The 22,541-nt window shown below is 52.6% G+C and overlaps 1 protein-coding gene across 2 annotated transcripts in view; it reads right to left on the bottom strand.

The window, feature by feature from the left end:
* The window catches only part of LOC119709201 (collagen alpha-1(I) chain-like), an 87,069-nt gene extending 65,931 nt beyond the window's left edge, over nt 1-21,138 (bottom strand). Inside the window, exon 1 of one of the 2 annotated variants that reach the window (XM_038156641.1) lies at nt 20,935-21,138. In XM_038156641.1, coding sequence (XP_038012569.1) covers nt 20,935-21,058 — 124 coding nt within the window. In that variant the 5' untranslated portion in view covers nt 21,059-21,138. The remainder of the gene's footprint in view (nt 1-20,934) is intronic. The other variant, XM_038156640.1, reaches the window with a different exon arrangement.
* Between the last annotated feature and the right edge of the window lie 1,403 nt (nt 21,139-22,541).

Genomic DNA, 22,541 nt, shown 5'->3' with positions numbered 1-22,541 from the left:
TGGGCAGGCAGGAACCATCAGCTCTGGCACAGCCTGGAGGAGCTGCAGGGGAGGTGACACCTCCAGGCCCCCCAGCATCCCTGTGGGTCCAGCAAACAGGGGACCTGCCCCGGGAAGAACTGGTGGCAATGTGCAGGATCCACAGCTTGGAAAGGCACCCCCTATTCCCTCACCTTGGGCTCCACCATTTTTCCCACCAGGAAGGTGCCAGGGAAGCCCAGGTGTCCCCAGGACAGGTGTGAGGTGCAGGGGTGCAGGCATAAACACCAGAGCAGGTGGCAACAGTGACTTTGCAGCGAGCATGGCCCCCAGGAAGGAGAGGGGGGAAGAACTGAGATCCCACTGGATATAAATCTCCAAAATCCCTCTGCACATCTCACTTGGGAGCTCTTGGACACAGACAAGCCCCTGCTGCTGCACAGCTCTGCTCCTCGGAGAAGGAGAGAGATTCTTGCCTTCTCCTTTTTGAGAAAAATATCCAAAAATATCCCTAAGAATGAACCACTCTCCAAAGCTCCCCGAGAGCCTGCAGTGCTCAGACACCACGGGATGGCTGCTGCTGCTGCACACCTGCATTTCCTGAGGGCACAAACCTCACTTTCCTGTCCCACTGCAGCAATTCCTGCAGGATTTATCCAGCCAGCAGCGAGCAGGGCTCCTCCAAACCCACCGGGCTGGCTTTGTTATACAGTCATCAGATTAAATGTCCTGGAGATTGCTGCAGCAGCTCTCCTGCTGGGCTGGAGCAGTGTTCAGCCTTTCCAGCACACTCCAGTGCTCTGGGAGCAGCAGGACCACGTGAAGGAATGGTTTTGTTCTTTTTTTCCTGGTTTGGAAGTGAAGCAAACAAAGAAAAGTAATGTAAAAAACGGAGTTGGCAGGAACTGCTGTGCCATTCCCATCAAACCTGCAGTAAAAGAAAGACTCCAAGGGATCAGCTCAGCCCTAAATCTTGAATTGTTTTAATTCACTGTAAAATCTGACAGAACAAGGTTAAATCACACACCTGCAAAGCCACGGGGCTGTTCCCTCTCTGCCACTGCCAGCACACTGCTGCAGGATGTGGGCAGGCTCAAACGCCTCTTCTCCATAAAATATTTGATTCCTGCATTTCAAGAGCCTGCCCAACCCTCCTGAGTCCAGCCATCCCCACAGCTCTGCCAAGGCCACCACTGACCATGTCCCCAAGTGCCACATCCTCCTAAAGTCCCCAAGTGCCACATCCTCACAGCTTCTAAATCCCTCCAGGGATGGGACTCCACCACTGCCCTGAGCAGCCTGGGCTTGTGAACCCTTCCCATGAAGGAATTTTCCCTCATTTCCAATGTGAACCTGCCCTGGTGCAACCTGAGGCTGTTTCCTCTTGTCCTAGAAAGAGCAAGGAGCAGTTTCTTTTCTAGGGAAATGTTGCAGTAAGGCAGAAAAAGAAGCAGCTACCCTCCAGATATCACAATTTCTAGCAGTTTTACGTGTTCTGCTATCTAGACTTAAAAATGCTCATGCCAACATAAAGAAAGGCTTCATAAAATCAAGCCTGCTGTCCTAAAATCAGTGGCTGGCCTTGTCACTGTGCAAGTTCCCATGTGAAAGCAATCCTGGTGTGAGCAGTTCATCAACATAACAATCTATTCCTGGGTGAAAAACAACCTGCACCTGTATAAACAGGTTTTATACTGTGAGATAGAAAAATGAAACTATCTCTCACAAACAACTTTTCCTGCAGGTACACACTGAGGGTTGGAGTGACCAATCCATACAGAATAACAACTTGTTACTGACCAATAAGTAATTGGCAAGAAAGCTCCTGACCAATGGGAGTGACACACAAGGTCTGTAAAATTGTATTTAAAGGAGTTCTGTAAATAAAGAATGGCCTTTTTCCACCATGAAGAAAATGAAGTCCGTGTGATTAATTCCCACAGGGAAGGAAATGGGATTTCCAATCCTGGGCAAGGACCAGGGAGCCCCTGGTGATGGGGTTTGGCAGCAAAAGTTCTGGAATGGCTGCCTGGGGAGGTGGTGGAATCACCACCCCTGGGTGTGTTTAACAAAGCCTGGATGTGGCACTGGGTGCCAGGGTTGAGTTGAGGTGCTGGGGCTGGGTTGGACTGGATGATCTTGAAGGTCTCTTCCAACCCAGTGATTCTGTGAATTCTGGGAATTCTGTGAAACTGTGGATCACAAACCCCAGCTGGGGTGTGGGGGATCCTGAGGAGCTCCAGGGGAGGTTTTGCTCTGCCCCACTGCAGAAGGAGCTCCAAACATGAGGAATTCAGGGCATGGGTTTAAACACACCAGCCATCAGCCATCTCCTGGTTCCTGCCCCCTGCTCAGAGGCAGCAGGGTGGGATGTCTTTGAGATGACAACTGTGTGTGGATGTGAAGGCTTCAGAAAAATCCACCCACTGTCCTCCAGGCTTAACCCACTTCTAGGTGAGAGCTGAGCAAAATCCACTCACTTCTCCAAGCAGAGAAGCATCCATCTCCATGCTGGGGCCATTCCTGGCCCTTGCCCCCTGGCAGTCAGCTCTCTGCTGTGGGCAGGGCTGTAAAGCAGCAGCAAACTGGAATCATGGAATTGTTCAGGCTGGAAAAGCCCTCTAGAGTCACTGAGCCCAACTGTTCCCACAGCACTGCCAAGGCCACCACTGATCCAGGTCCCTGAGTGCCACATCCCGGGATGGGGACTCCAAACCTCCCTGGGCAGCCCCTTCCAATGTTTAACAACACTTTCCATGGGGAAATTGCAGCTGATGTCTACCCTGAGGCCATTCCCTCTCCTCCTGTCCCTGTTCCCTGGAGCACAGCCTGACCCCCCTGGCTGTCCCCTCCTGTCAGGAGCTGTGCAGAGCCACAAGGTCCCCCCTGAGCCTCCTTTGCTCCAGGCTGAGCCCCTTTCCAGCTCCCTCAGCCTCTCCTGGGGCTCCAGCTCTGTTCCCTTCCTTGAGCAGCAGCAATTCCCAGCAGTGGGGCAGTCCTGGCTGCCGCGAGCCCCCTTGGAGCGGGGAGAAGGGGTGAGGACAGTCCCACATCAGCCAGGCTCTGGCTGCTTTATCAGCCCGTTTATCTCGGCTACTTCCAGCCCTATTCTGTTTCCAATCAGCATCCTCGATCCGCTCAGGCCTGTGGGAATTCCAGTAAAAGCCTGGAAGGAGTGGAGAAATGAAAACAAAAACACATTCAGGGAGATTAAATGGGGAAAGGCAACTAACTGTGTGCTGTGGAAAGGAGCAGGGTTCACGTTCTCACATCTGCTGGGTGCAGAGCTGGGGGGCTGAGCCTGGGGAAGGGACACCCCACGGCCAGGTTTGGGAATTGTTCTCCTGCTCAGGGAGCTCTGTGTGGGCTCCTCACAGCCAGGTTTGGGTGCAGGAATTGTTCCCCTGCTCAGGGAGCTGTGTGTGTGTCCCATAGCCAGGTCTGGGTGCAGGAATTGTTCTCCTCAGGGACTTCTGTGTAAGCTCCCCACAGCCAAATTTGGGAATTGGAGGCAGAAATTGTTCCCCTGCTCAGGGAGCTCTGTGTGTAATGCCCCACAGACAGGTTTGGGAAATGTTCTCCTGCCCAGGGAGCTCTGTGTGCTCCCCACAGCCAGGTTTGGGCATTGGGTGCAGAAATTGTTCCCCTGCTCAGGGAGCTCTGTGTGTAATGCCCCACAGCCAGGTTTGGGCATTGTTCTCCTGCTCAGGGAGCTCTGTGTGGGCTCCTTGCAGCCAGGTTTGGGTGCAGGAATTGTTCCCTGCTCAGGGAGGTCTGTGTGACCCCCACAGCCAGGTTTGGGAATTGTTCCCCTGCCCAGGGAGCTCTGTGTGCTCCTCACAGCCAGGTTTGGGAATTGTTCCCCTGCCCAGGGAGCTCTGTGTGCTCCCCACAGCCAGGTTTGGGCATTGGGGGCAGAAACTGTTCCCCTGCTCAGGGAGCTCTGTGCGTGCCCCTCGGGTGCTGCCCTGCCCAGGGCTCCTCCCAGGCCACAGCAGCTCTGTCCCCGCTCCTGAGGCACAGCCACAGCTGGGAGGGAGCCCAGGGCCAGTAAAGGGTCCCAAGTGGGAAGCAAATGTTAACTGGGATTGTCAGCAGCTCCTTGGGAATCAGCTGGGCCCAGAGGCACAGGAGTGAGGGGAGCAGCCCCACATGTCCCACTGCCTTCAGAGAGCAGGGGAGGAAGGATAAATAAATCAAAAATCAGCAGCAGAGCAGGCAGAGCAGCAAGGGAGGTGATTGTGCCCCTCTCACAGATGCCATCTATTACAGGGGGGTCCCCTCTGGGGTCCCCAGCACATGAAGGAGCTGGAGCTGCTGGAGAGAGCCCAGAGGAGGCCCTGGAGCTGCTCCAGGGCTGGAGCCAGGCTGGGAGAGCTGGGGGTGCTCACCTGGAGAGGAGAAGCTCCAGGGAGAGCTCAGAGCCCCTGCCAGGGCCTGAAGGGGCTCCAGGAGAGCTGGAGAGGGACTGGGGACAAGGCATGGAGGGACAGGACACAGGGAATGGCTCCCACTGCCAGAGGGCAGGGATGGATGGGATCTTGGGAATTAGGAATTGTTCCCTGGCAGGGTGGGCAGGCCCTGGCACAGGGTGCCCAGAGCAGCTGTGGCTGCCCCTGGATCCCTGGCAGTGCCCAAGGCCAGGCTGGACAGGGCTTGGAGCAGCCTGGGACAGTGAAAGGTGTCCCTGCCATAGCAGGGGTGGGATGGGATGAGATATAAGTTCCCTTCCCACCCAAACCGTTCCAGGATTCCATGAAAAACCCTTCCTTGGGTCAACATTGACCCAGTCCCTACCAAGCTGCAGCAGAGCCATGTTCACAACCTGCTTCTGCAAACTGTTTCTGCAAGGGGGAAAATAAACACAGCAAATGAAAACCAACAGCACACGAGTTGTTTTAATTAGCACAGGAGGTCACCCCAGGGTGAATTCCCAGCCATGCACTCTCCCTGTCCTGCTGCTCACACACCTTGCTGGGGAGGAGAAACCAGAAGTGCTGGGGAGGAGATTTAAGTTAGGATTTTCTCCAACATGGGCAGGATCCTCTGGACTGGAAATCCACGCCCAGTTCAGGATAAGAACCACAGAACCCTCAGAGTGGGCCCAGGGCCTTGGAGCTGCCTTTGGGAGCACTCCCCACTTGCTGATGCACACAAAGACTTAATGCTCCAGCTGCTGGACTCATTAACAGCCTTCAACCTCTTGTTAATTAAACTTCCTGAGCCTCACAGCCATGGAGAAAAGCATGGGTAACCTGACTGCTCATGATTCAAAAACACTGGACACAAAAACTTCAGAGCCAATTTTTATTATTTATTATTTTAAAAAATTTTGGTCTTTCTTTTTTTTTTCTGGGGGGGAGTTAGGGGGCTTTTGGGGTTATTTTTGGGGGAGTTGTTTTGGGGTTTTTTGGGGGGGGGTTGTTTGTTTTTGTTGGTTTTTTGTTTTCATTTTTTGGGGTTTTTTTTATTTTTTTGTTTTGTTTTGGGTTTTTTTGTTGGGTTTTTTGTTGTTTTTTGGGGGGGTTTTTTGGTGGTTTGTTTTTGGTTTTGGTTTTTTTGGGTTTTTTGTTGTTGTTGTTCTTTTGTTTGGTTGCTTTGGGGGATTTTTTAGGGTTTTTTTTAAGCCAGGAGCTTATGATCCCATCTGGAAAATCATCCATGCTCAGGAGGATGCCAGTGTCCATCCACAACACCCCAGCCCTGACGAAAGCTTCCATCTCCTCATTAATTCTAAGACCAGGCTGTGGCCATGCCTGTCCCACTCCTGCCCAGCCCCAGCCCCCTCCCAGGCTGCAGCACCACGCTCAGGGATGGCCCCACGGATGCCAGGTGGGGAATTCACACCTGCAGTGCCCCACCCTAGAGAGAAACTCATCACCTTCCTCCACAGAGACACCTCCGGAAGGGCTCTGGGCAAGGAACAGCCCCAGGGAGACCCTTCCCAGCTCACAGGAGTTGCTGAGGTCGTGATCCATCCTCCCCTGCTCAAAGTCCCCCTGCCCACTGTGCCACCCCTGCCCATGCCAAACATTGCGGCATTCACATTTTCTGGAAAAATCCCTTCACCCAGGGTTTTTCTCCTGGGAAGCTGAGAAGCCTCAGAGAAAAGGAAAACAATTCTTATCTCATTTGCTTCTCCTGTGCTGTGCTGTGTGCAATGTGTTTGGGGATTGTTCACCCACAGGTGATTGTTCCATTGCATTCTGCTGGGAGTTGTTTTCACTCTTGGGCCAGTCAGGGCCAAGCTGTGTCAGGACTCTGGAGAGAGTCACGAGTTTTTATTATTAGCTTTTAGCATTCTGTAAGTATCCCTTCTGTACTCTTTAGTATATTATAGATAGTATTCTTTAATATAATATAGTATCATAAAATAATAAATTAGCCTTGTGAGAACATGGAGTCAGAGGCCTCATTTCCTTCCTTCATCGCGGCACCTGCAAATACAATAAAACATCTCAGGGACCTCTTGGTTCTCTGCATGGAGGAATCCTCTGTGACACCCAGGGTCACCCATGGAAAAGGAGGAAAAGGAGGAAAAGGCTGTTTTCTCCTCCCTGCAAAGTCAGGAGAAGACCATGGCAATGAGGCATGGGGTGTCCCTGCAGCCCAGCCCAGGGAACATCCCAGCTGTTGCAGGCATCAGGAAGGGATTCACCAGAACCAGAAGGCTTCATTTTCAAAATATTCCCAAAAAAAGCACTCCTGGAAGCCAGGAGTGCACAGCAGCCAAGAGGGGATCAGGTTGGAGCCATCCAGAATCACTCCTCACCCTGTGACACTCAAACTTCCAGCAGAACCCCCAAATCTTTCTGCTGGAGGAACCTTTTCCCCAGCAATTAAAGGAGCAATGCTGGGGCTCTCCTTGTCCTTGGGGGGGTCCCTTTGAGAGGTGTCCCCCATCACCACAGCAGGGCTGGAGAGGGAACACATCCCAAAAAGGAGCCTGGGAGAGTCTGGGCAGCACGTGCCTGCCAGATGCTCCCATTCTGCAGGAGGGGAGGGGAGGGGAGCTCCGGGGGTCAGGGTCACCAGCGATGCCTGCCTGGGTTCCTGGAGAAGGGGCCGTGCAGGGGGAGAGGCAGCCGGGAGGAAATACCAGCCTGGGGGAGGAAAAGCCATCCCGGGTGGATTCCCGGTCACGTTTGCACATGTCTGGCTCAGGAGAGGCAGGAAGCTGCAAGGGATGAGGGTCCCTGGGCTCAAAGGAGGAGGCAGAGCAGCCCCACACGCTGGGACAGCCTGGGATGCTCCTTCCTGCATCCCTGTCACGCCTTGGGGAGCTGCTTTTGGCTCAGCCTCCTCCCCCATGCTCCTTCCCTTCTTTGTCAGGGGGAAATGCTGCACTGGGAGCTGCAATTCCCACAAATTGGACACATTTGGAGCTGTCTCCGTGCCCTGGGAGCTCCTGGAGTGTGTCAGCCCTGCCTCCTTTGCCCATTCTGGTATCAGCTGGCTCCTTGCCCTCGACAGGAGGAAGCTGCAGCCTCTGACGTAACCCCAGACCCTTCTCCCCAAGGCTTGAGACCAAGTTAAACAAAACCAGACTCTGCAAATCTCAGGAACAAGAGCCCAGACACAAAGGAACAGTGTTGTATTTGTTGGGAATGTCTTGACAAAGGAAGGAATGATGAATAGGACCCTGTGTTCTCACAAGGCTAATTTATTACTTTATTATACTATATTATATTATATTAAAGAATAAGATAATATACTAACTAAAGAATACAGAAAGGACACAGACAGAATGCTAAAAGCTAATAATGGAAACTCGTGACTCTCTCCAGAGTCCCGACACAGCTTGGCCCTGATTGGCCCAAGAGTGAAAACAACTCCCAGCAGAATGCAATGGAACAATCACCTGTGGGTAAACAATCCCCAAACACATTGCACACGAGCACAGCACAGGAGAAGCAAATGAGATAAGAATTGTTTTCCTTTTCTCTGAGGCTGCTCAGCTTCCCAGGAGAAAAATCCTGAGCAAAAAAATTTTTTCAGAGAATGTGAATGACACAAAACAGCTCGGGAATTGCCACTCCTGTCCCCACATGATGGAACCCTGGCTGCAGAGAATTTTAGACTTTCTGTGCTGATTGGTACTGGTTCTTAAAAGAACACTACATTTGGCTTGAGGCTGTGGAGAAAACTTAGAAAATTGAATGACAGTACTAAGATATAGGAGTGTAGTTTAAATAGAAGTATGTAATATCACGTAGTAGAAACCTTAGAGTTGAAAGTTTTAGGATATAGTAATAGATATACGGTAAAATGGAGATTTCAGAGTAGTAACTACTCTTTCTTCTTTATTTTCTTCTTTATAGGTTTTGGTAGTATTGTGTAGTTAGATAAAAAAAGTCTACATTGTGAGGTATGAGTGGTTGGTTATTAAGTCAAAAGTAAAAATAATTTCAGTATCATTTCTTAATTAGACAGTTTATCCTTAAAAGACTTTGTTCAGAGATATACAGCTCTGTTTTTTAGTTTGTAGGTGAGGTGCTGAAGAACTCTCTATCCGTGAGACTGTAATATAAATAAGAACTAATAAACATTTGAATCCAAACAAGAAATACCATTTTTAACATTTAATCCTGACCCACAGGCAAACAGTGGAGCCAGGCCCAGGTCCCTGGATCAGGGTGGAGCTGCCCAGAACAGCTGCACCATCTCCAGAGGTCTCTTCCAAGGTGAATTATGCCCTGAAAATATCTCTAAAACACCCCCTACCCCTCCTGCCACTGTTCAAACACACTTGCAATGTCCTAAGAGCCATAAACTGGATTTCTTCGCAGTCCAGCTTTTCCAGAGACCAGCAGGGGCTACACCAGTAACACCAGTTAGTGCTGCTGGAGCACCATCACACCCTGCCCACCAAGAGCCACGACCACCTGGTACATTTAGGACAGAAAAATATAAAATCGGGATGACTAAATGACAACAACCAAAAATATGACATCTAAGCCCTGCCTCCTATGGCTGTGCCTGGGATTCACAGCAGGGCACAGCATTTTTCCTGCTTTAGTTTCATTTTGGGTCACTTTTTCTCCATCAGCACTCAAAGAATGGTGCTAGAGTGGTCACTGAGTGTGGGATCTGCTCCTATCCATGCAGGAAAAAGCCCCTCTGAGATCTGGCCCAGAGCAGCTGTGGCTGCCTCATCCCTGGCAGTGCCCAAGGACAGGTTGGATGGGGTTGGAGCAGCCTGGGACAGCGGGAGGTGTCCCTGCCATGGCAGGGGTGGCACTGGATGAGCTTTAAGGTCCATTTAACCCACACCACTCTGTAATTCCATGATTCTGTGGTCTGCTGTCCTACAGAGAGTAGGCCAAAGGAGATCTCCGGCTCAATTCCTACTTTAAGACCAACAGTTGTGGCTGAATTTATAAAAACATCCTTCCCTTTAGGAAAAACATCTCATCTGGATTTAAAGCCTTGCCAGCAGCTGAAACTACCACAAGCCAGCCTTGGGGTAGGCCAGGAGCAAATGAAATAATAAATATATGAAACATGTGGGTTGTTGGAGCTGGCCTGGGAGTCACAATTAAAACCAGCAGAGCTGGGGGAGAAAATTACCAGCACTTTTACTGCAGGAGGGGTAGGGTTTGCAGGATTCCCCAAAGTCTCCTCAAGTGGAGAGGAAAACCACAAGTCAGGCATTACAGGATGAATTCATGTGGATCCAGAGCTCTGTGTGTGCCACAGGCAGGAGCCTGAACTCTGCTTTGGGAAGAGCCACTGAGGAAGGCTCTGCTCAGAGCCTTTTTAACAGCTGAAAGGTTTTCCCTGATAAAGAGGGAACCACCACAGGCCTCTGCGGGGTCTGTGATCTTCCAGGACCTGCCCAGTGGGAGCAGGGGGGCTTCTGCTCCCCACAGGTGCAAGGGGACAGGAGATGGAGGGACAGGACACAGGGAATGGCTCCCACTGCCAGAGGGCAGGGCTGGATGGGATATTGGGAATTAGGAATTGCTCCCTGGGAGGTGGGCAGGCCCTGGCACAGGGTGCCCAGAGCAGCTGTGGAATCACAGAATATCCTGAGCTGGAGGGACCCACCAGGATCACCCAGCCCAGCCCCTGCCCTGCCCAGACCCCCCAGCAACCCCACCCTGGGCATCCCTGGCAGCGCTGGCCAAAGGCTCCTGGAGCTCTGGCAGCCTCGGGGCCGTGCCCATTCCCTGGGGAGCCTGGGCAGTGCCAGCACCCTCTGGGGGATTTTTTTCACCCAAACTCCAGAGTTTGAACCCTCTGGTTTTCTCTCTTTGTCCCTCTTCTTTGCAGCTCACTTTAACTCCATACTCCTCAAAATGTCACCAAACAGGCCAAGGGGGACCACGTGGCACGATGGCACCATGTCCTGTCTCCTGATGTGAATCCCACCCCATCTTTCATTTGCCATCCTCAAAATTGAAACATCCAATTGAAATATCCAAAACCATCCAAAAGCTCCAGGAATGGAAAAAAAAAAAAAAAAAAAGAAAAAAAGAAAAAAAAATTGTGAAGAAAAAGAAAAAAGCATAGGAGTTGATTAAAAATCTGCTCACAGAAAAGTCGCTGCCAGAAACTGAGATCTGACTTCAAAACTCCTCTGCATCTCTAATGACCTTTTAATAGCTCTCATTACTGAACATCTCCCTCAGCCCTGCCAAAACGGAGCCCGGCGCTCGCACACGCAAAGCCCAGCTGTTTCATTGATCCATTCCAGGACTTCAAACGAGTATTAATAACACAGCCCTGCCAAATGAAAGGTTCCACTCCTGGGTGCTGTGCCTGCCTTGGATGGCAGCTCGTTTAACCTGCCTCTTTCATCAAGCATTTCCCACTCTCTGCGGGAGCTGCTGTGGAAAACGTGGCTTTGAAATGAAGGATCAGCAGCAGGGAAGCAGAGAAAGTAATAAATAACATGTATCTCTTGCACTGTGAGCAGAAATTACCTGTCTCGTGTACTCCTAATCTTCAGTACAAACACATTTCATTGTTTAGAAAGGGAATCAGAGAATGATGGAATGGTTTTGGAAGGGAACTTCAAGCCCATCCAGTGCCACCCCTGCCATGGCAGGGACACCTCCCACTGTCCCAGGCTGCTCCAAGCCCTGTCCAGCCTGGCCTTGGGCACTGCCAGGGATCCAGGGCAGCCCCAGCTGCTCTGGGCACCCTGTGCCAGGGCCTGCCCACCCTGCCAGGGAACAATTCCTCATTCCCAATATCCCATCCAGCCCTGCCCTCTGGCAGTGGGAGCCATTCCTTGTGTCCTGTCCCTCCATGCCTCGTCCCCAGTCCCTCTCCAGCTCTCCTGGAGCCCCTTCAGGCCCTGGCAGGGGCTCTGAGCTCTCCCTGGAACTTCTCCTCTCCAGGTGAGCACCCCCAGCTCTCTCACACCCCCAAACCCCTCAGCTCTGGGTCCCACGGGGTGCTGTGCACATGGAGAACATCCCAATAAATCTTCCTCACCCCTCAACCCTCTGATCTCCATGCCTGGAATTTCTTCTGCTTCCTCCTTGGATTTAGGGACCCTTCAGGGACACATCATGTCCCTGCCCCATGGCAGCTTCCCCTCCTGGGAGCTGCCCCAAGGAATCCACCAGGAATCCTGGAACTGGAGAGCACAAACCTGGCCCTGCCAGGGGTGCCAGGGAGGGAACGCTGGCAGGATCCCAGCCCTGCTTCCAAACACGTTTGACAGGTTCAGAGAGGGAAAAGAGAGGAGCTAAGGGAAGCAAATCCCTGCCCGGCTGCATTTCCCGGCTCAGAGCCCTGCAGAAGGAGGGGAGGCGTCTGTCCCACCCCATGCCCTGCTGGACAGACAGCAGCCATGGGCAGGGGAGCAGCACAGGCACCCAGAGTGAGGAACCAGCGGGCTGCAGCCCTGCTCGGTGCCAGCCCAGCCCAGCCCAGCGTGCCCCCCAGGCTGGGGGGCTCCTCTCCCAGGAAGAGCACTTGCTGCTGCTCAGTCCTTGGTCAGCCCCAGCCAGAGGTTCCCAGAATGCGAGGAAAGTTTGGGAGGAATCCTTAGGATTATTTACCTTAAATAACACAATCCTACCCATAAGTCAACCAAAAACCAATATCTAAATAATCTTGACCAATACCATTCAATTAAATGTTAGTTAATTTATTTAATTTAATATTAGTTTAACATTTTAAATGTAATATTAGTTTAACATTTAATTAAATGTCAGTTAAATACCTTTATTTAACTTATTCAATTAAAAAAAAAATTCTCAACCTATTTAATCAATTTACTAATACCACAAAATATCTCTCCAAATCGTTCACAATTTATTATCAATCCCACTAAAAAATAAAATATCTAAACCAAATTTCTCCCTAAAACACCCTATAAAAACCTCAAAAATTAAAAATCCTTAACTCAATAGAAATAATTTTTTACATAATATCTAATTTTCCTAAATGAAAACAAAACAAAAAAAAATTACAAGTATCACTGCAAATCACATTTTATACAAAAATACAACATCTTAATACAATTTTATCTCAATCTTACACACAACATCCTAGGAACCTTAAGGATCACCCAGTTCCAAGTGTGTCACCTCTGTAGTGACATCAGGCATCTCACAACCAAACCTCTCTCCATCCCAGAAAATGAAATTATGAGGGATGCTGTGGAGCTTCTCCCATCGAAACCCTCCAGAGGAGCCGGTGTGGAAGATCCCAGGCCCTTCCCTGCCCTGCCCCATGCTCCCTCTGTTCCCTCCAGGTTCTCCAGCTGGGAGCATCAGCTGCATCCTCCCCCAGCTCCCCAGCAGGAGGAGGAGAAGAGCCTGCTAGGAGAGATGTGGGACTCCAGGCAGCTCTTCAAAATGCTGTTTATTGTATACAAAATGCTGTTTATTGTATTTTACAGCAGTCCAGGGTTGTGGGTAACAGAGCCACACCTAAAGCTGTCAGCTCCAGCTGTAGGCAAGCCTAAAGACCCTTTAATTTTGGTTACATTACATTATGTATTTCTCTTTGCTGAGCATTTTAATACCTAAGAACCAATCTCTACCTTTACTATTACCTACAGCCTGTCATGACTGTCATTACCATATTACAGTCAGTACTATCCAACCACATGAGTTAGGATGGTACAGTTTAAGCTTAAAGTTGGTTTTCACTTTTCTTTCAGTGGAAAATTCTTAGACCTTTTTTCTACTTGCCACATCAGCAGGTTTGTTTGCCTGTGGTATCTTCTGCTTTTCCTAAGACCTATTTCTACTTGGAAAAAACATCTTTTTGTTTGTGGTCAACATATCCTTTGCTCTAGTCATAAAGCCTCCTTCCAGCTCGACTTAACCTTTGCTTTCTTAGCTGTCCAGTAAAACTGGCTCAGCAATTGTCCATTTACACATCTGTTGTTCTTCTACATCAAAACTTGCTTCCATCTCTGTTCTGCTCTCAGGTTCTACATTCAGAGTTCTTTCTGCCAAGCACACATAGCTGGGAGACTTTCTTGTCAAACTTTCATCCTTCCCAACAAGGAGAGATCAGCCTTTCAGCTGTCACGGATGAGTTTGGGACTGGAGAGCCTTCAGATGTCTCTGCAACCCATCACCCACATCCTCCTCCCATTCCTCCCAGCCCTGATGGAAATATTTTATGTCTTATCCAAATGTCTTGTCCAGCTTCAGGACACATCCATCTTCTGGAGTGAGGAGGTGGATCTGGGATGGGGACAGGAGGGTAATCTGTCCTGTTTTGTCCCTCCATCCTGCGGTGTCCCTCTGTCCTGCTGTGTCACTCCATCCCTCCATGTCCCTCTGTCCCTCCATGTCCCTCTGTCCCTCCATGTCCCTCTGTCCCTCCATGTCCCTCTGTCCTGCTGTGTTCTTCCATCTCTTCATGTCCCTCCACCCTGCGGTGTCCCTCTGTCCTGCTGGGTCCCTCCATCCCTCCATGTCCCTCTGTCCTGCTGTGTCCCTCCATCCCTCCATATCCCTCCATCCTGCCGTGTCCCTCTGTCCTGCTGTGTCCCTCCATCCCTCTCTGTCCTGCTGTGTCCCTCAATCTCTCCATGTCCCTCCACTCCTCCATGTCCCCCTGTCCCTCCATGTCCCCCTGTCCTGCCGTGTCCCTCGGTCCCGTCCCCTCGCCCCCCGCCCCCGCAGGCACGCGCCGTGTCCCCCTTGTCCCCGGCAGCCCCGGGCTCAGCGCGATGTGACCTGAGGAGCCCTGTCACCTCGCAGCAGTGACACTGCCGGCAGCGCCGCAATTAGCGCTGCACTAATTGCCGTCATTGTGGCACAGGAACGCCCTGTCAGGGTTGAGGTGCGCTGAACAGAAGCTGGGTTTTGTCATTCTCTTGCTCTCTTGAGTTCCTGCAGTGGCAAAGGCACGGGAGGAGGGTGCTTAAGTCCTGGCGAGGTTTGTTCTCCTTAATTGATGACCCCAAGAGAGCAAAGCTTTCCAGCCGAGCGCTCCTCGCGGGTGAACGAAGCCTGTGCACAAAGCAGGAGCAGCGGGGACACGGAACGGCTTTGCCCCAGCGGGCAGCCAGGAAGCCTTTCCCTCTGCCAGTGTCCCCAAGTGTCCCCGGCACGGCAGAGCCCGCGCTGCCCCGAGCTGTGCGCCCCACAGAGCCGGGGAGGCTCACAGAGCCTCTCTGTGCCACGGCAAGGAAGGGGACACAGCCAGCCTTGGCAGCCGGTGTGGCATTCACATTCTCTGGAAAAATCCCTTCACCCAGGGTTTTTCTCCTGGGAAGTTGAGCAGCCTCAGAGAAAAGGAAAACAATTCTTATCTCATTTGCTTCTCCTGTGCTGGGCTCGTGTGGAATGTGTTTGGGGATTGTTCACCCACAGGTGATTGTTCCATTGCATTCTGCTGGGAGTTGTTTTCACTCTTGGGCCAATCAGGGCCAAGCTGTGTCAGACTCTGGAGAGAGTCACCAGTTTTCATTATTAGCTTTTAGCATTCTGTAAGTATCCTTTCTGTATTCTTTAGTATAGTATAGATAGTATTCTTTAATATAATATAGTATCATAAAGTAATAAATTAGCCTTGTGAGAACATGGAGTCAGATTCATCATTCCATCCTTCATCTACAGATACAACAGCCAGGTTTGTCTAAAAACAGGGAGCAAAGCACCAAGAACCCCACTAAGCCTGTAATGGGGTGGTGGGTTGGGTGATCAGCCTCTTTTTAGGGGAAGGAAATGGGGTTTCTGTGCTCTCATCTGTGCCCCAACGCTCTGCCAGGGCCGACAGGAGCAGGCAGAGCCCTTTGTCCTGCAGCACCAGCACAGCTCCTGCCTCATGCCAGAGCTTCCCTGCGAGGAGGGAGCCTCGTGGGTGTCTTCCAACTCGGCAGATTCTGTGATTCTGTGACTGAGTCTGTGATTTTGTGATTGATTCTGTGACTGAATCTGTGACACTGTGACTGATTCTGTGATTCCGTGATGGATTCCATTATTGATTCTGTGATTCTGTGGATCTCTGATTGTGATTGATTCTGTGACTCTGTGATTGATTCCATGCTTGATTCTGTCATTCTGTGATTGATTCTGTGATTTTGAGGTTGATTCTGTGATTGATTCTGTGATTTTGTGGTTGATTCTGTGATTGATTCCATGGTTGATTCTGTGACTCTGTGGTTGATTCTGTGATTATTCTCTGACTCTGATAGATTTTGTGATTGATTCTGTGGTTCAGTGATCCTCCCTCACTCCCTGCAGAGCTGAGCCCTGACTCTGCACCCAGAGGGCCACGAGGACCCATCCCAGCACCCAGGATCCATTGATATCCCCCAGCTTTCCCTCCCAGACAAGCCCCAGACACCCAAACCCCCTGAGGAGCCCCAGACCCACACCCTGCAGTGTCCAGGGAACAGCCCCTCCTGGGAGCTGAGCTGTAAAACCATTCCCAGCTCCTGCCAGGGCACCACAGGCAGAATTCCTGGCCCACACAGGCAGTGCCAGCCCCAGGCTGGCTGTGAGAGCCATGTCATGTGTACATAAACACAGAAATACATATACAGCACACCCTGAATGTACACAAAGAGCTCCAGCTGCCTCACCAGGGAGGCACCGACATTACGTCACCCCACGGCCAGGACCTCAACCAGGAGCAGATGGCTGCTCCTCCTGCAAGGAATTAGGAGCTTTTGGGAGCCTGCCCAGAGGAAGGAGGTGTGGGCAGCCACTCCGAGCTGCTTCTCACACCAAACTCTGTGTCTGCCCCCAGAATCTTCCACCTAAGCCCAGCCTGACTCAGTTTGGGCTTGACACCGGGAGCTGGAGCGTTTGGACAAGGTTTAGGTGTGACACTCAGCCCAGACTGTCCATTTTCCCATGGGAATGATGTCTGTATGCTCCAGCTCAGCTCCTGGGGAGCTGATCTGATCCCAAGCCTGCAGGATGGTCCACTCCACTTCTCTGGAAAATCCTCCCCTAAGGAACAGCACTTGAAAGCTTTCCCCAGCACCCCGGAGTTGAAATGGAATGATGCCCACCTACTAAGGTGCAGAAAATAGAGGTGAAAGCAGCTCTGGCATCTTTCTGTGCTCTGTGGTGGCACAGAGGACACAGGCTGTGAGTGCCAGAGCCAGCTCAGAGCCGGGCCTGGATCTGGAGGGAAAGAGACTTTAGGAAATGAGGCTTGTGGAGAAGTTTCAGGTTTTTAATTTGGTCTAATCTGGAGGGATCTTGTGGGGATGCAGCCAAACACCAGCTCTGCACTCCAGCTTCTAGGAACACCAAAATACTCTGAAGACAGGGATCCTGGGAACAGCTGGGAAGCTTGGGCTGGAAGTTTTCAAATAATCCAGCATGAGACAGACGATGGGATCTTGGGAAGGAATTGTTCCCTGTGAGGGTGTGAGGCCCTGGCACAGGGTGCCCAGAGCAGCTGGGGCTGCCCCTGGATCCCTGGCAGTGTCCCAGGCCAGGCTGGACAGGGCTGGGAGCAGCCTGGGACAGTGGGAGGTGTCCCTGTCACGGCAGGGGGTGGCACTGGATGGGCTTTAAGGTCCTTTCCAACCCAATCCAAACAGCTCCAAAGTTACACAGAGCAAAAAGCACCATCCCAGCAGCTGGATCTGGCAGCCCAGGATGGACATGGGTGCTTGTCACCCACCCCTCAGTGTCCCTGCACCCCAAACCCCATCCCTCAGGGCTTTGCCATAATGTTGTGTCTCCTGTCACCGTGGGAAGGAGGCAGTGACAGCTGGGACAGCAGGACAACGTTCCCCATGTGCCACATCCCGAATGCAGGCCAGGCCCTGGGGCAGCATCTTCTCCTCCAGAGAAGGAAAATCATCCTTTGGGGAGTCACTATCATGAGTGCTTTGGACAGCTGGCCACCAATGTCACCGCCACCTGAAACAACAACTGCTCACTTTCAAAAACACTTGTAAAGCCCCACTGTCATCTCCCAAGCTCTTCCCACACTATCAAATCCCAATTTTATCCTCAAATTAAGATGAATAAATTCTATGACAGCAGCTTTCTGGTTTGCAACAGGGATTTGAAAGTTAACTTCAGGATAACTAGTAGAGCAGTTACTGTTCTTGCTCCCTGTGTCCAAGGGGCCATTTCCAGGCTGGAATTCCCAAAGCAGCCAAGCCAGAGGCACCTGGATGTACCAAGGTCAGTGCAAGGAGGGTACAACCACACAGCCCCAAGGGATCAAGAGAAGGTATTTGAGGGAAAGCAGGAACTCACCTCCTCCCTATTCCCAGATAAAAGGATTTTAGGGAAAAGGCTCTTTCATTCATGCTGGAAAATGATGCTCAGCAAACACAGAGTTCACATAAGGGAGTCCTTCAAATGGATCTGAAGCACAAACCCAGGCAGGTTTTTTCCTCCTCCTTCTGGAGCACAAAGAAGAACCCACAAAGGAGTTCAGAGATAAAAGCTGGGTTGTAAAAATCCCCTGGTGGGCTCTGTCTGGGCTTCCCAGAACTCCTGAGAGCCCCCAGGGTTTGGTTTTTCATGCCCTGCCCTCCCAGGGCCAGAGCCTCAGGGGAAGGCTCCCAGCTGCTCCCTGTGCTGGGGGCACAGGCAGTGACCCCTGTGTTTATTCCACTTTAAATGCACAATTTAGGGTCTTGCCAAGGGGAAAAAATTTGGTAATTCCATATAATTGCCTAATTAAGGACATCATGACACTCCATAGAATGGAGGGTCAAATGGAAATGACACAAAGAGTACAAATCTGGGATTTCTGGGTTTTTAAGAAGCTGAACTTGGAACTAGTTAAGATTATCAGCATCAGGCCCAGACACAAATAAATATATTTTAATATAAAACATATATAAAAACACATGCAACTGTACATAGACAGCACTGATACAACACAATTTTTATATAATTATATATATATAATTATATATACAATTTATATATATATATATATATATATAAATATATATAAAACAACACAATATTATTTTTTTATCAGGTTCAGTGTTTAATTTACCAAGTCCATGTTCACATTCCCAAAAGACCCCAGATTTGAGGACCTTGCCCAATGCTGGATCTGACATTATGGAATCTCAGGTCTCCAGCAGGATAATTTCCTGAAAACCTATTTTCCCCCAAAACCTCAAGCAAGAAATGCCATCTGCAGGAGCCAAGCCCTGCATTTTTGGATGCATCCCTTAATTAAGCAGATTTTAATTGGATGGCTCCAGCTATAATTAATGGCAAATTGTTCATGCGCTTTCCTTTTTGGATCTCACTCCCAGACAGGATTTTCTGGGTCGATCTGGGGGAGATTTTTGTGTTGTAGAGTGGGGTTGCAATTATCATTTTTGGCATTTCCTGAGGGAAAAGTGGCTCCCAGGAGCTCGGGGGCTGCTGGGCTCCCACTGAACCAAGGAGCTCCTCACTTTCTCCTCCTCCTGAACCAGAGCAGCCAGGAATGGTGGGGGGAGCCCAGCAAAGCCCTGGAGAGCCCCAGGCTGAGAGGACAGGAAGGGCAGCTGGGGGTCATCCCACCCCACAGCATCCCAAATGCAAAAATCCCTGCCAGTGCCACCCCCATCCCAGAGCCACAGCACTGCAGGGCAGTTCTTGGGAATGTCCATAAAAAGAATCAGAGGAAGTCATGGAGCTGCTCCCAGAGAGAGCAGGGGGTGCGCAGCCTGGAGAGGAGAAGTTCCAGGGAGAGCTCAGAGCCCCTGCCAGGGCCTGAAGGGGCTCCAGGAGAGCTGGAGAGGGACTGGGGACAAGGCATGGAGGGACAGGACACAGGGAATGGCTCCCACTGCCAGAGGGCAGGGATGGATGGGATATTGGGAATTAGGAATTGTTCCCTGGCAGGGTGGGCAGGCCCTGGCACAGGGTGCCCAGAGCAGCTGGGGCTGCCCCTGGATCCCTGGCAGTGCCCAAGGCCAGGCTGGACAGGGCTGGGAGCAGCCTGGGACAGTGGGAGGGGTCCCTGCCATGGCAGGGGTGGCACTGGATGGGCTCTAAGGTCCCTTCCAACCCAAACCATTCCAGGTTTCTATGAAACCACACGAAATAGATGCAAGTTCAGCAGCTGTTTCTTTAAAAATCATCCTCTGCATCATTCCCAGCTGACACTCAGTTTACAGCTCATGGGATGGATTTCATCCAGTGCTGAAGGACATGCGTGAGCTGTCACAGGGGACAGGACACCAAGAACACCAACAGCTTCCTGCCCAACCCAGAGAAGCAGGAGCAACGAATCACCCTGTTCTGACTGAGCTGGAAGGAGGAAAGAACACAGGGATCCTTCTTTCCTGAGAAATTATCCCAGTTTCCTTCCAAGCCTAAGGTGTCACAACTGCCACGTGCTGTGCCCTCTTCTCTGCCACTGCTGGAGCCAAGGGAACACAGAACTTCACAAGATCCCACCAGACCTGAACACCAAGTCCCAGCTCCAGTCATGAGCTGCTCTCTTCTGGCACCCTCTCCACACTTCAGTGACTCCCCACCGGCCTGAGGATCAGCACCCAGGGCACCCAGCCAGGCACAGCAGAGCCACGGGGCACTGCCTCAGCTCCCCAAGCCAAGCCCAGCTCCAGGGGCAGCAAGTCCAGCCCAGCCCAGCAGTCAGCTGCCCCTCACTCCCATCCTGCTCCTCCAGGGAGTTTCCTGGAGCTGTGCCACCACTCAGGCCTTGCCTGGAGCAGAACTGCTCCATCAGCAGGGACTGGCTGGGAACAAGAGCCTCAAACCCAAAGAAGTGTCTTGGTTTAGGCCAAAGCCCAGGAAAACACCACGTTTGGAGGATTGCACCACGCACCAGTCAGATCCACAATAAAACCTGAAAAGCTTCCTGAGTTCAGGACCTTCCCCAGCCCGGGCAGCAGAGACCAAAGGGCAGAGCCTTACAGCTGGATGATGCTCAGCCAAAGGTGAGGGAGGGCAGGCCCTGGCACAGGGTGCCCAGAGCAGCTGGGGCTGCCCCTGGATCCCTGGCAGTGCCCAAGGCCAGGCTGGACAGGGCTGGGAGTAGCCTGGGACAGTGGGAGGTTCCCATGGCAGGGAGAGGACCAAGCTGAGCTTCCAACCCAAACCAGTTTAGGATTCCATGATTCTGTGATGTGAGACATCCAAGAAGCCACACACGAATCCCAGCAAACCCGGCTGCTCTGTCCCGCGGGGAGAGGGACCCTTCCAGGCGCCCCTGTGACACAGGGACCCGCAAAAGCTCCGTCCCTGCCGGCCCCCAGCGCCCCCAGCAGCTCACGGGGGACGCTCCTCGCCGTGGGCAGAGCCTTTTTGCCCCATAAGATTTTTGGCTGCCCGTGGTCGGGACGCCGGGGCACCTGGGGAGTCCCGTCCACCCCCGCCGCCAGGAGCCGCCGCCGCATCCCCGCAGAGCCCCGGGGGTCCCGGCCGAGCCCCCTCCCCTTTCCCCGCTCGCCCCTCCGCGGTGCCGAGCTGCCAGCGCATCCCCTTGGGGACCGCCCGCATCCCTGCCCGGGATGTCCCCGCCGCCCGCCAGCCCCGCTGAGCCCCCAGGGACCCCCGGGACCGCCGGTCCTACCTGAGTCCAGCCCGGAGCCCGGCTCGGGGGCCGCCGGGCACAGGGACAGGGCGCAGAGCAGCGCCAGCGCCCCGCCGCGCATCGTGCCCGGTGCCGGCCCCGCCGCATCCCGGCCCCGCCGCATCCCGGCCCGGCCCCGCCGCCGGGACAGGCACGGCCCCGGCCCCCGCCCCGCCCCCGGCCCCGGCCCCCGCCCTGCCCGCACCGCGCGGGCCGGGGCAATCCCGGGGTTAAGGTCCCACATCATCCCCTCCCCAAAATCAGCCGCGCCGGGCATGAGGAGTTTTGGGGTGGGGGTCCTCCTTCCCCCCCGTGCGGGCTCCGCGGGTGACAGACGGACGGACAGACACACCCCAGACACGCACACGCGGCTGTGCCTCCAGCGGTTCTGCAGGGGCTGCTGACAGCCCCTCCCGTGCTGGTTTGCCCTCCGCAGGTAAAGGAGCCATCCCACATCCTCCCATCCCCAAAAACTCATGCAAGTGTTTCTCGGGGTGCTTCACCCCCAGTCGCGCCCAGCTCCCCTGCGGGGATCAGCCCTGCTCCTGCAGGGGGGAGGACAGAGCAGCTCCTGTCCTGGCATTTTGGGGTGAGCGAGGCTCCCCAGCTCTCCAATGAGAGCTGCACTGGGCATAACCCCTCTTTCCGGAGGGTCTGGGCCAGTCCAGCCCCTTACTGAGACCACAGGGGGTAAATCTGAGCCAGGCCAGGTCCTCCCCAGCCACGCCACCCTCCCAGTGGGAGGTATTTGCAGCTCACCCCAAAAGGGAGTGCCCCCAGTCGCACTGCAGACCCCCATGGCGGACCCCACCTGCAGCTCTCCAGCATCACTGTGCCCCACGTGTGTGACAAAGCCCTGGGTGCTCACAGATGCCCTGGGGGGGTTGGCTCAGGCCCATGGGGGAGGCAGGCTCATTCCCAATCTACGATAATGATCATATTTTCCTTGCAGCAATCACACAGATACCCAAAAGACTTGGGAACCTTCAGCAAGAGACAGGCAGCCAAACTCCAGCTGGACATCCCTGCTGGGGATCAGGAGATGCTCTGGAGTGACACCCAGCTGTCATTTTGCTGGTGAATGCCACACCGTGGCATTGGGAAAGAGATTCTGGAATCCCCACCTGAAATCCTGATTGCTGCTTGGGACATGAGCCAAGCTCAGTGCAAAACGTTCTGTGCCCACCTCTCTCTGCCCCTTCCCAGGGACTTTCCCTGCCACACTGGCTCGGCTTGCCGAGGAAATGAAGGTCAGAGACACTCCAGGAGCCTTTGGTTTGCCATGGAGAGGACTTTATTTGTCGAGAACATGTGACACGGGTTTGCCTTTCCCTCCAGAATCTCACTGATTGATTCCCTTGGGTGTGACCATCTGTCCCAGCAGCACATGTCCCATCCCCTGGCATGTCCTGCAGCCCACCCCTGCTGGGGGACCTGTGGGACTCTGCCCTCTGCTCCTTGAACATCCCACCAGGTCTTTTTTAGGGGAATCACCTGCAGAACCAGGTTTGGTTTCGGTGGAACACCTGCAGAACCAGGTCTGGTTTCGGTGGATCACCTGCAGAACCAGGTCTGGTTTAGGTGGATCACCTGCAGAACCAGGTCTG

The sequence above is a fragment of the Motacilla alba genome, chromosome 17 (assembly GCF_015832195.1).
Source record: "Motacilla alba alba isolate MOTALB_02 chromosome 17, Motacilla_alba_V1.0_pri, whole genome shotgun sequence".
Lineage (NCBI taxonomy): Eukaryota > Metazoa > Chordata > Aves > Passeriformes > Motacillidae > Motacilla > Motacilla alba.
The sequence above is the reverse complement of the archived record's forward strand: the minus strand, read 5'-3'. Positions and strand labels throughout refer to the sequence as shown.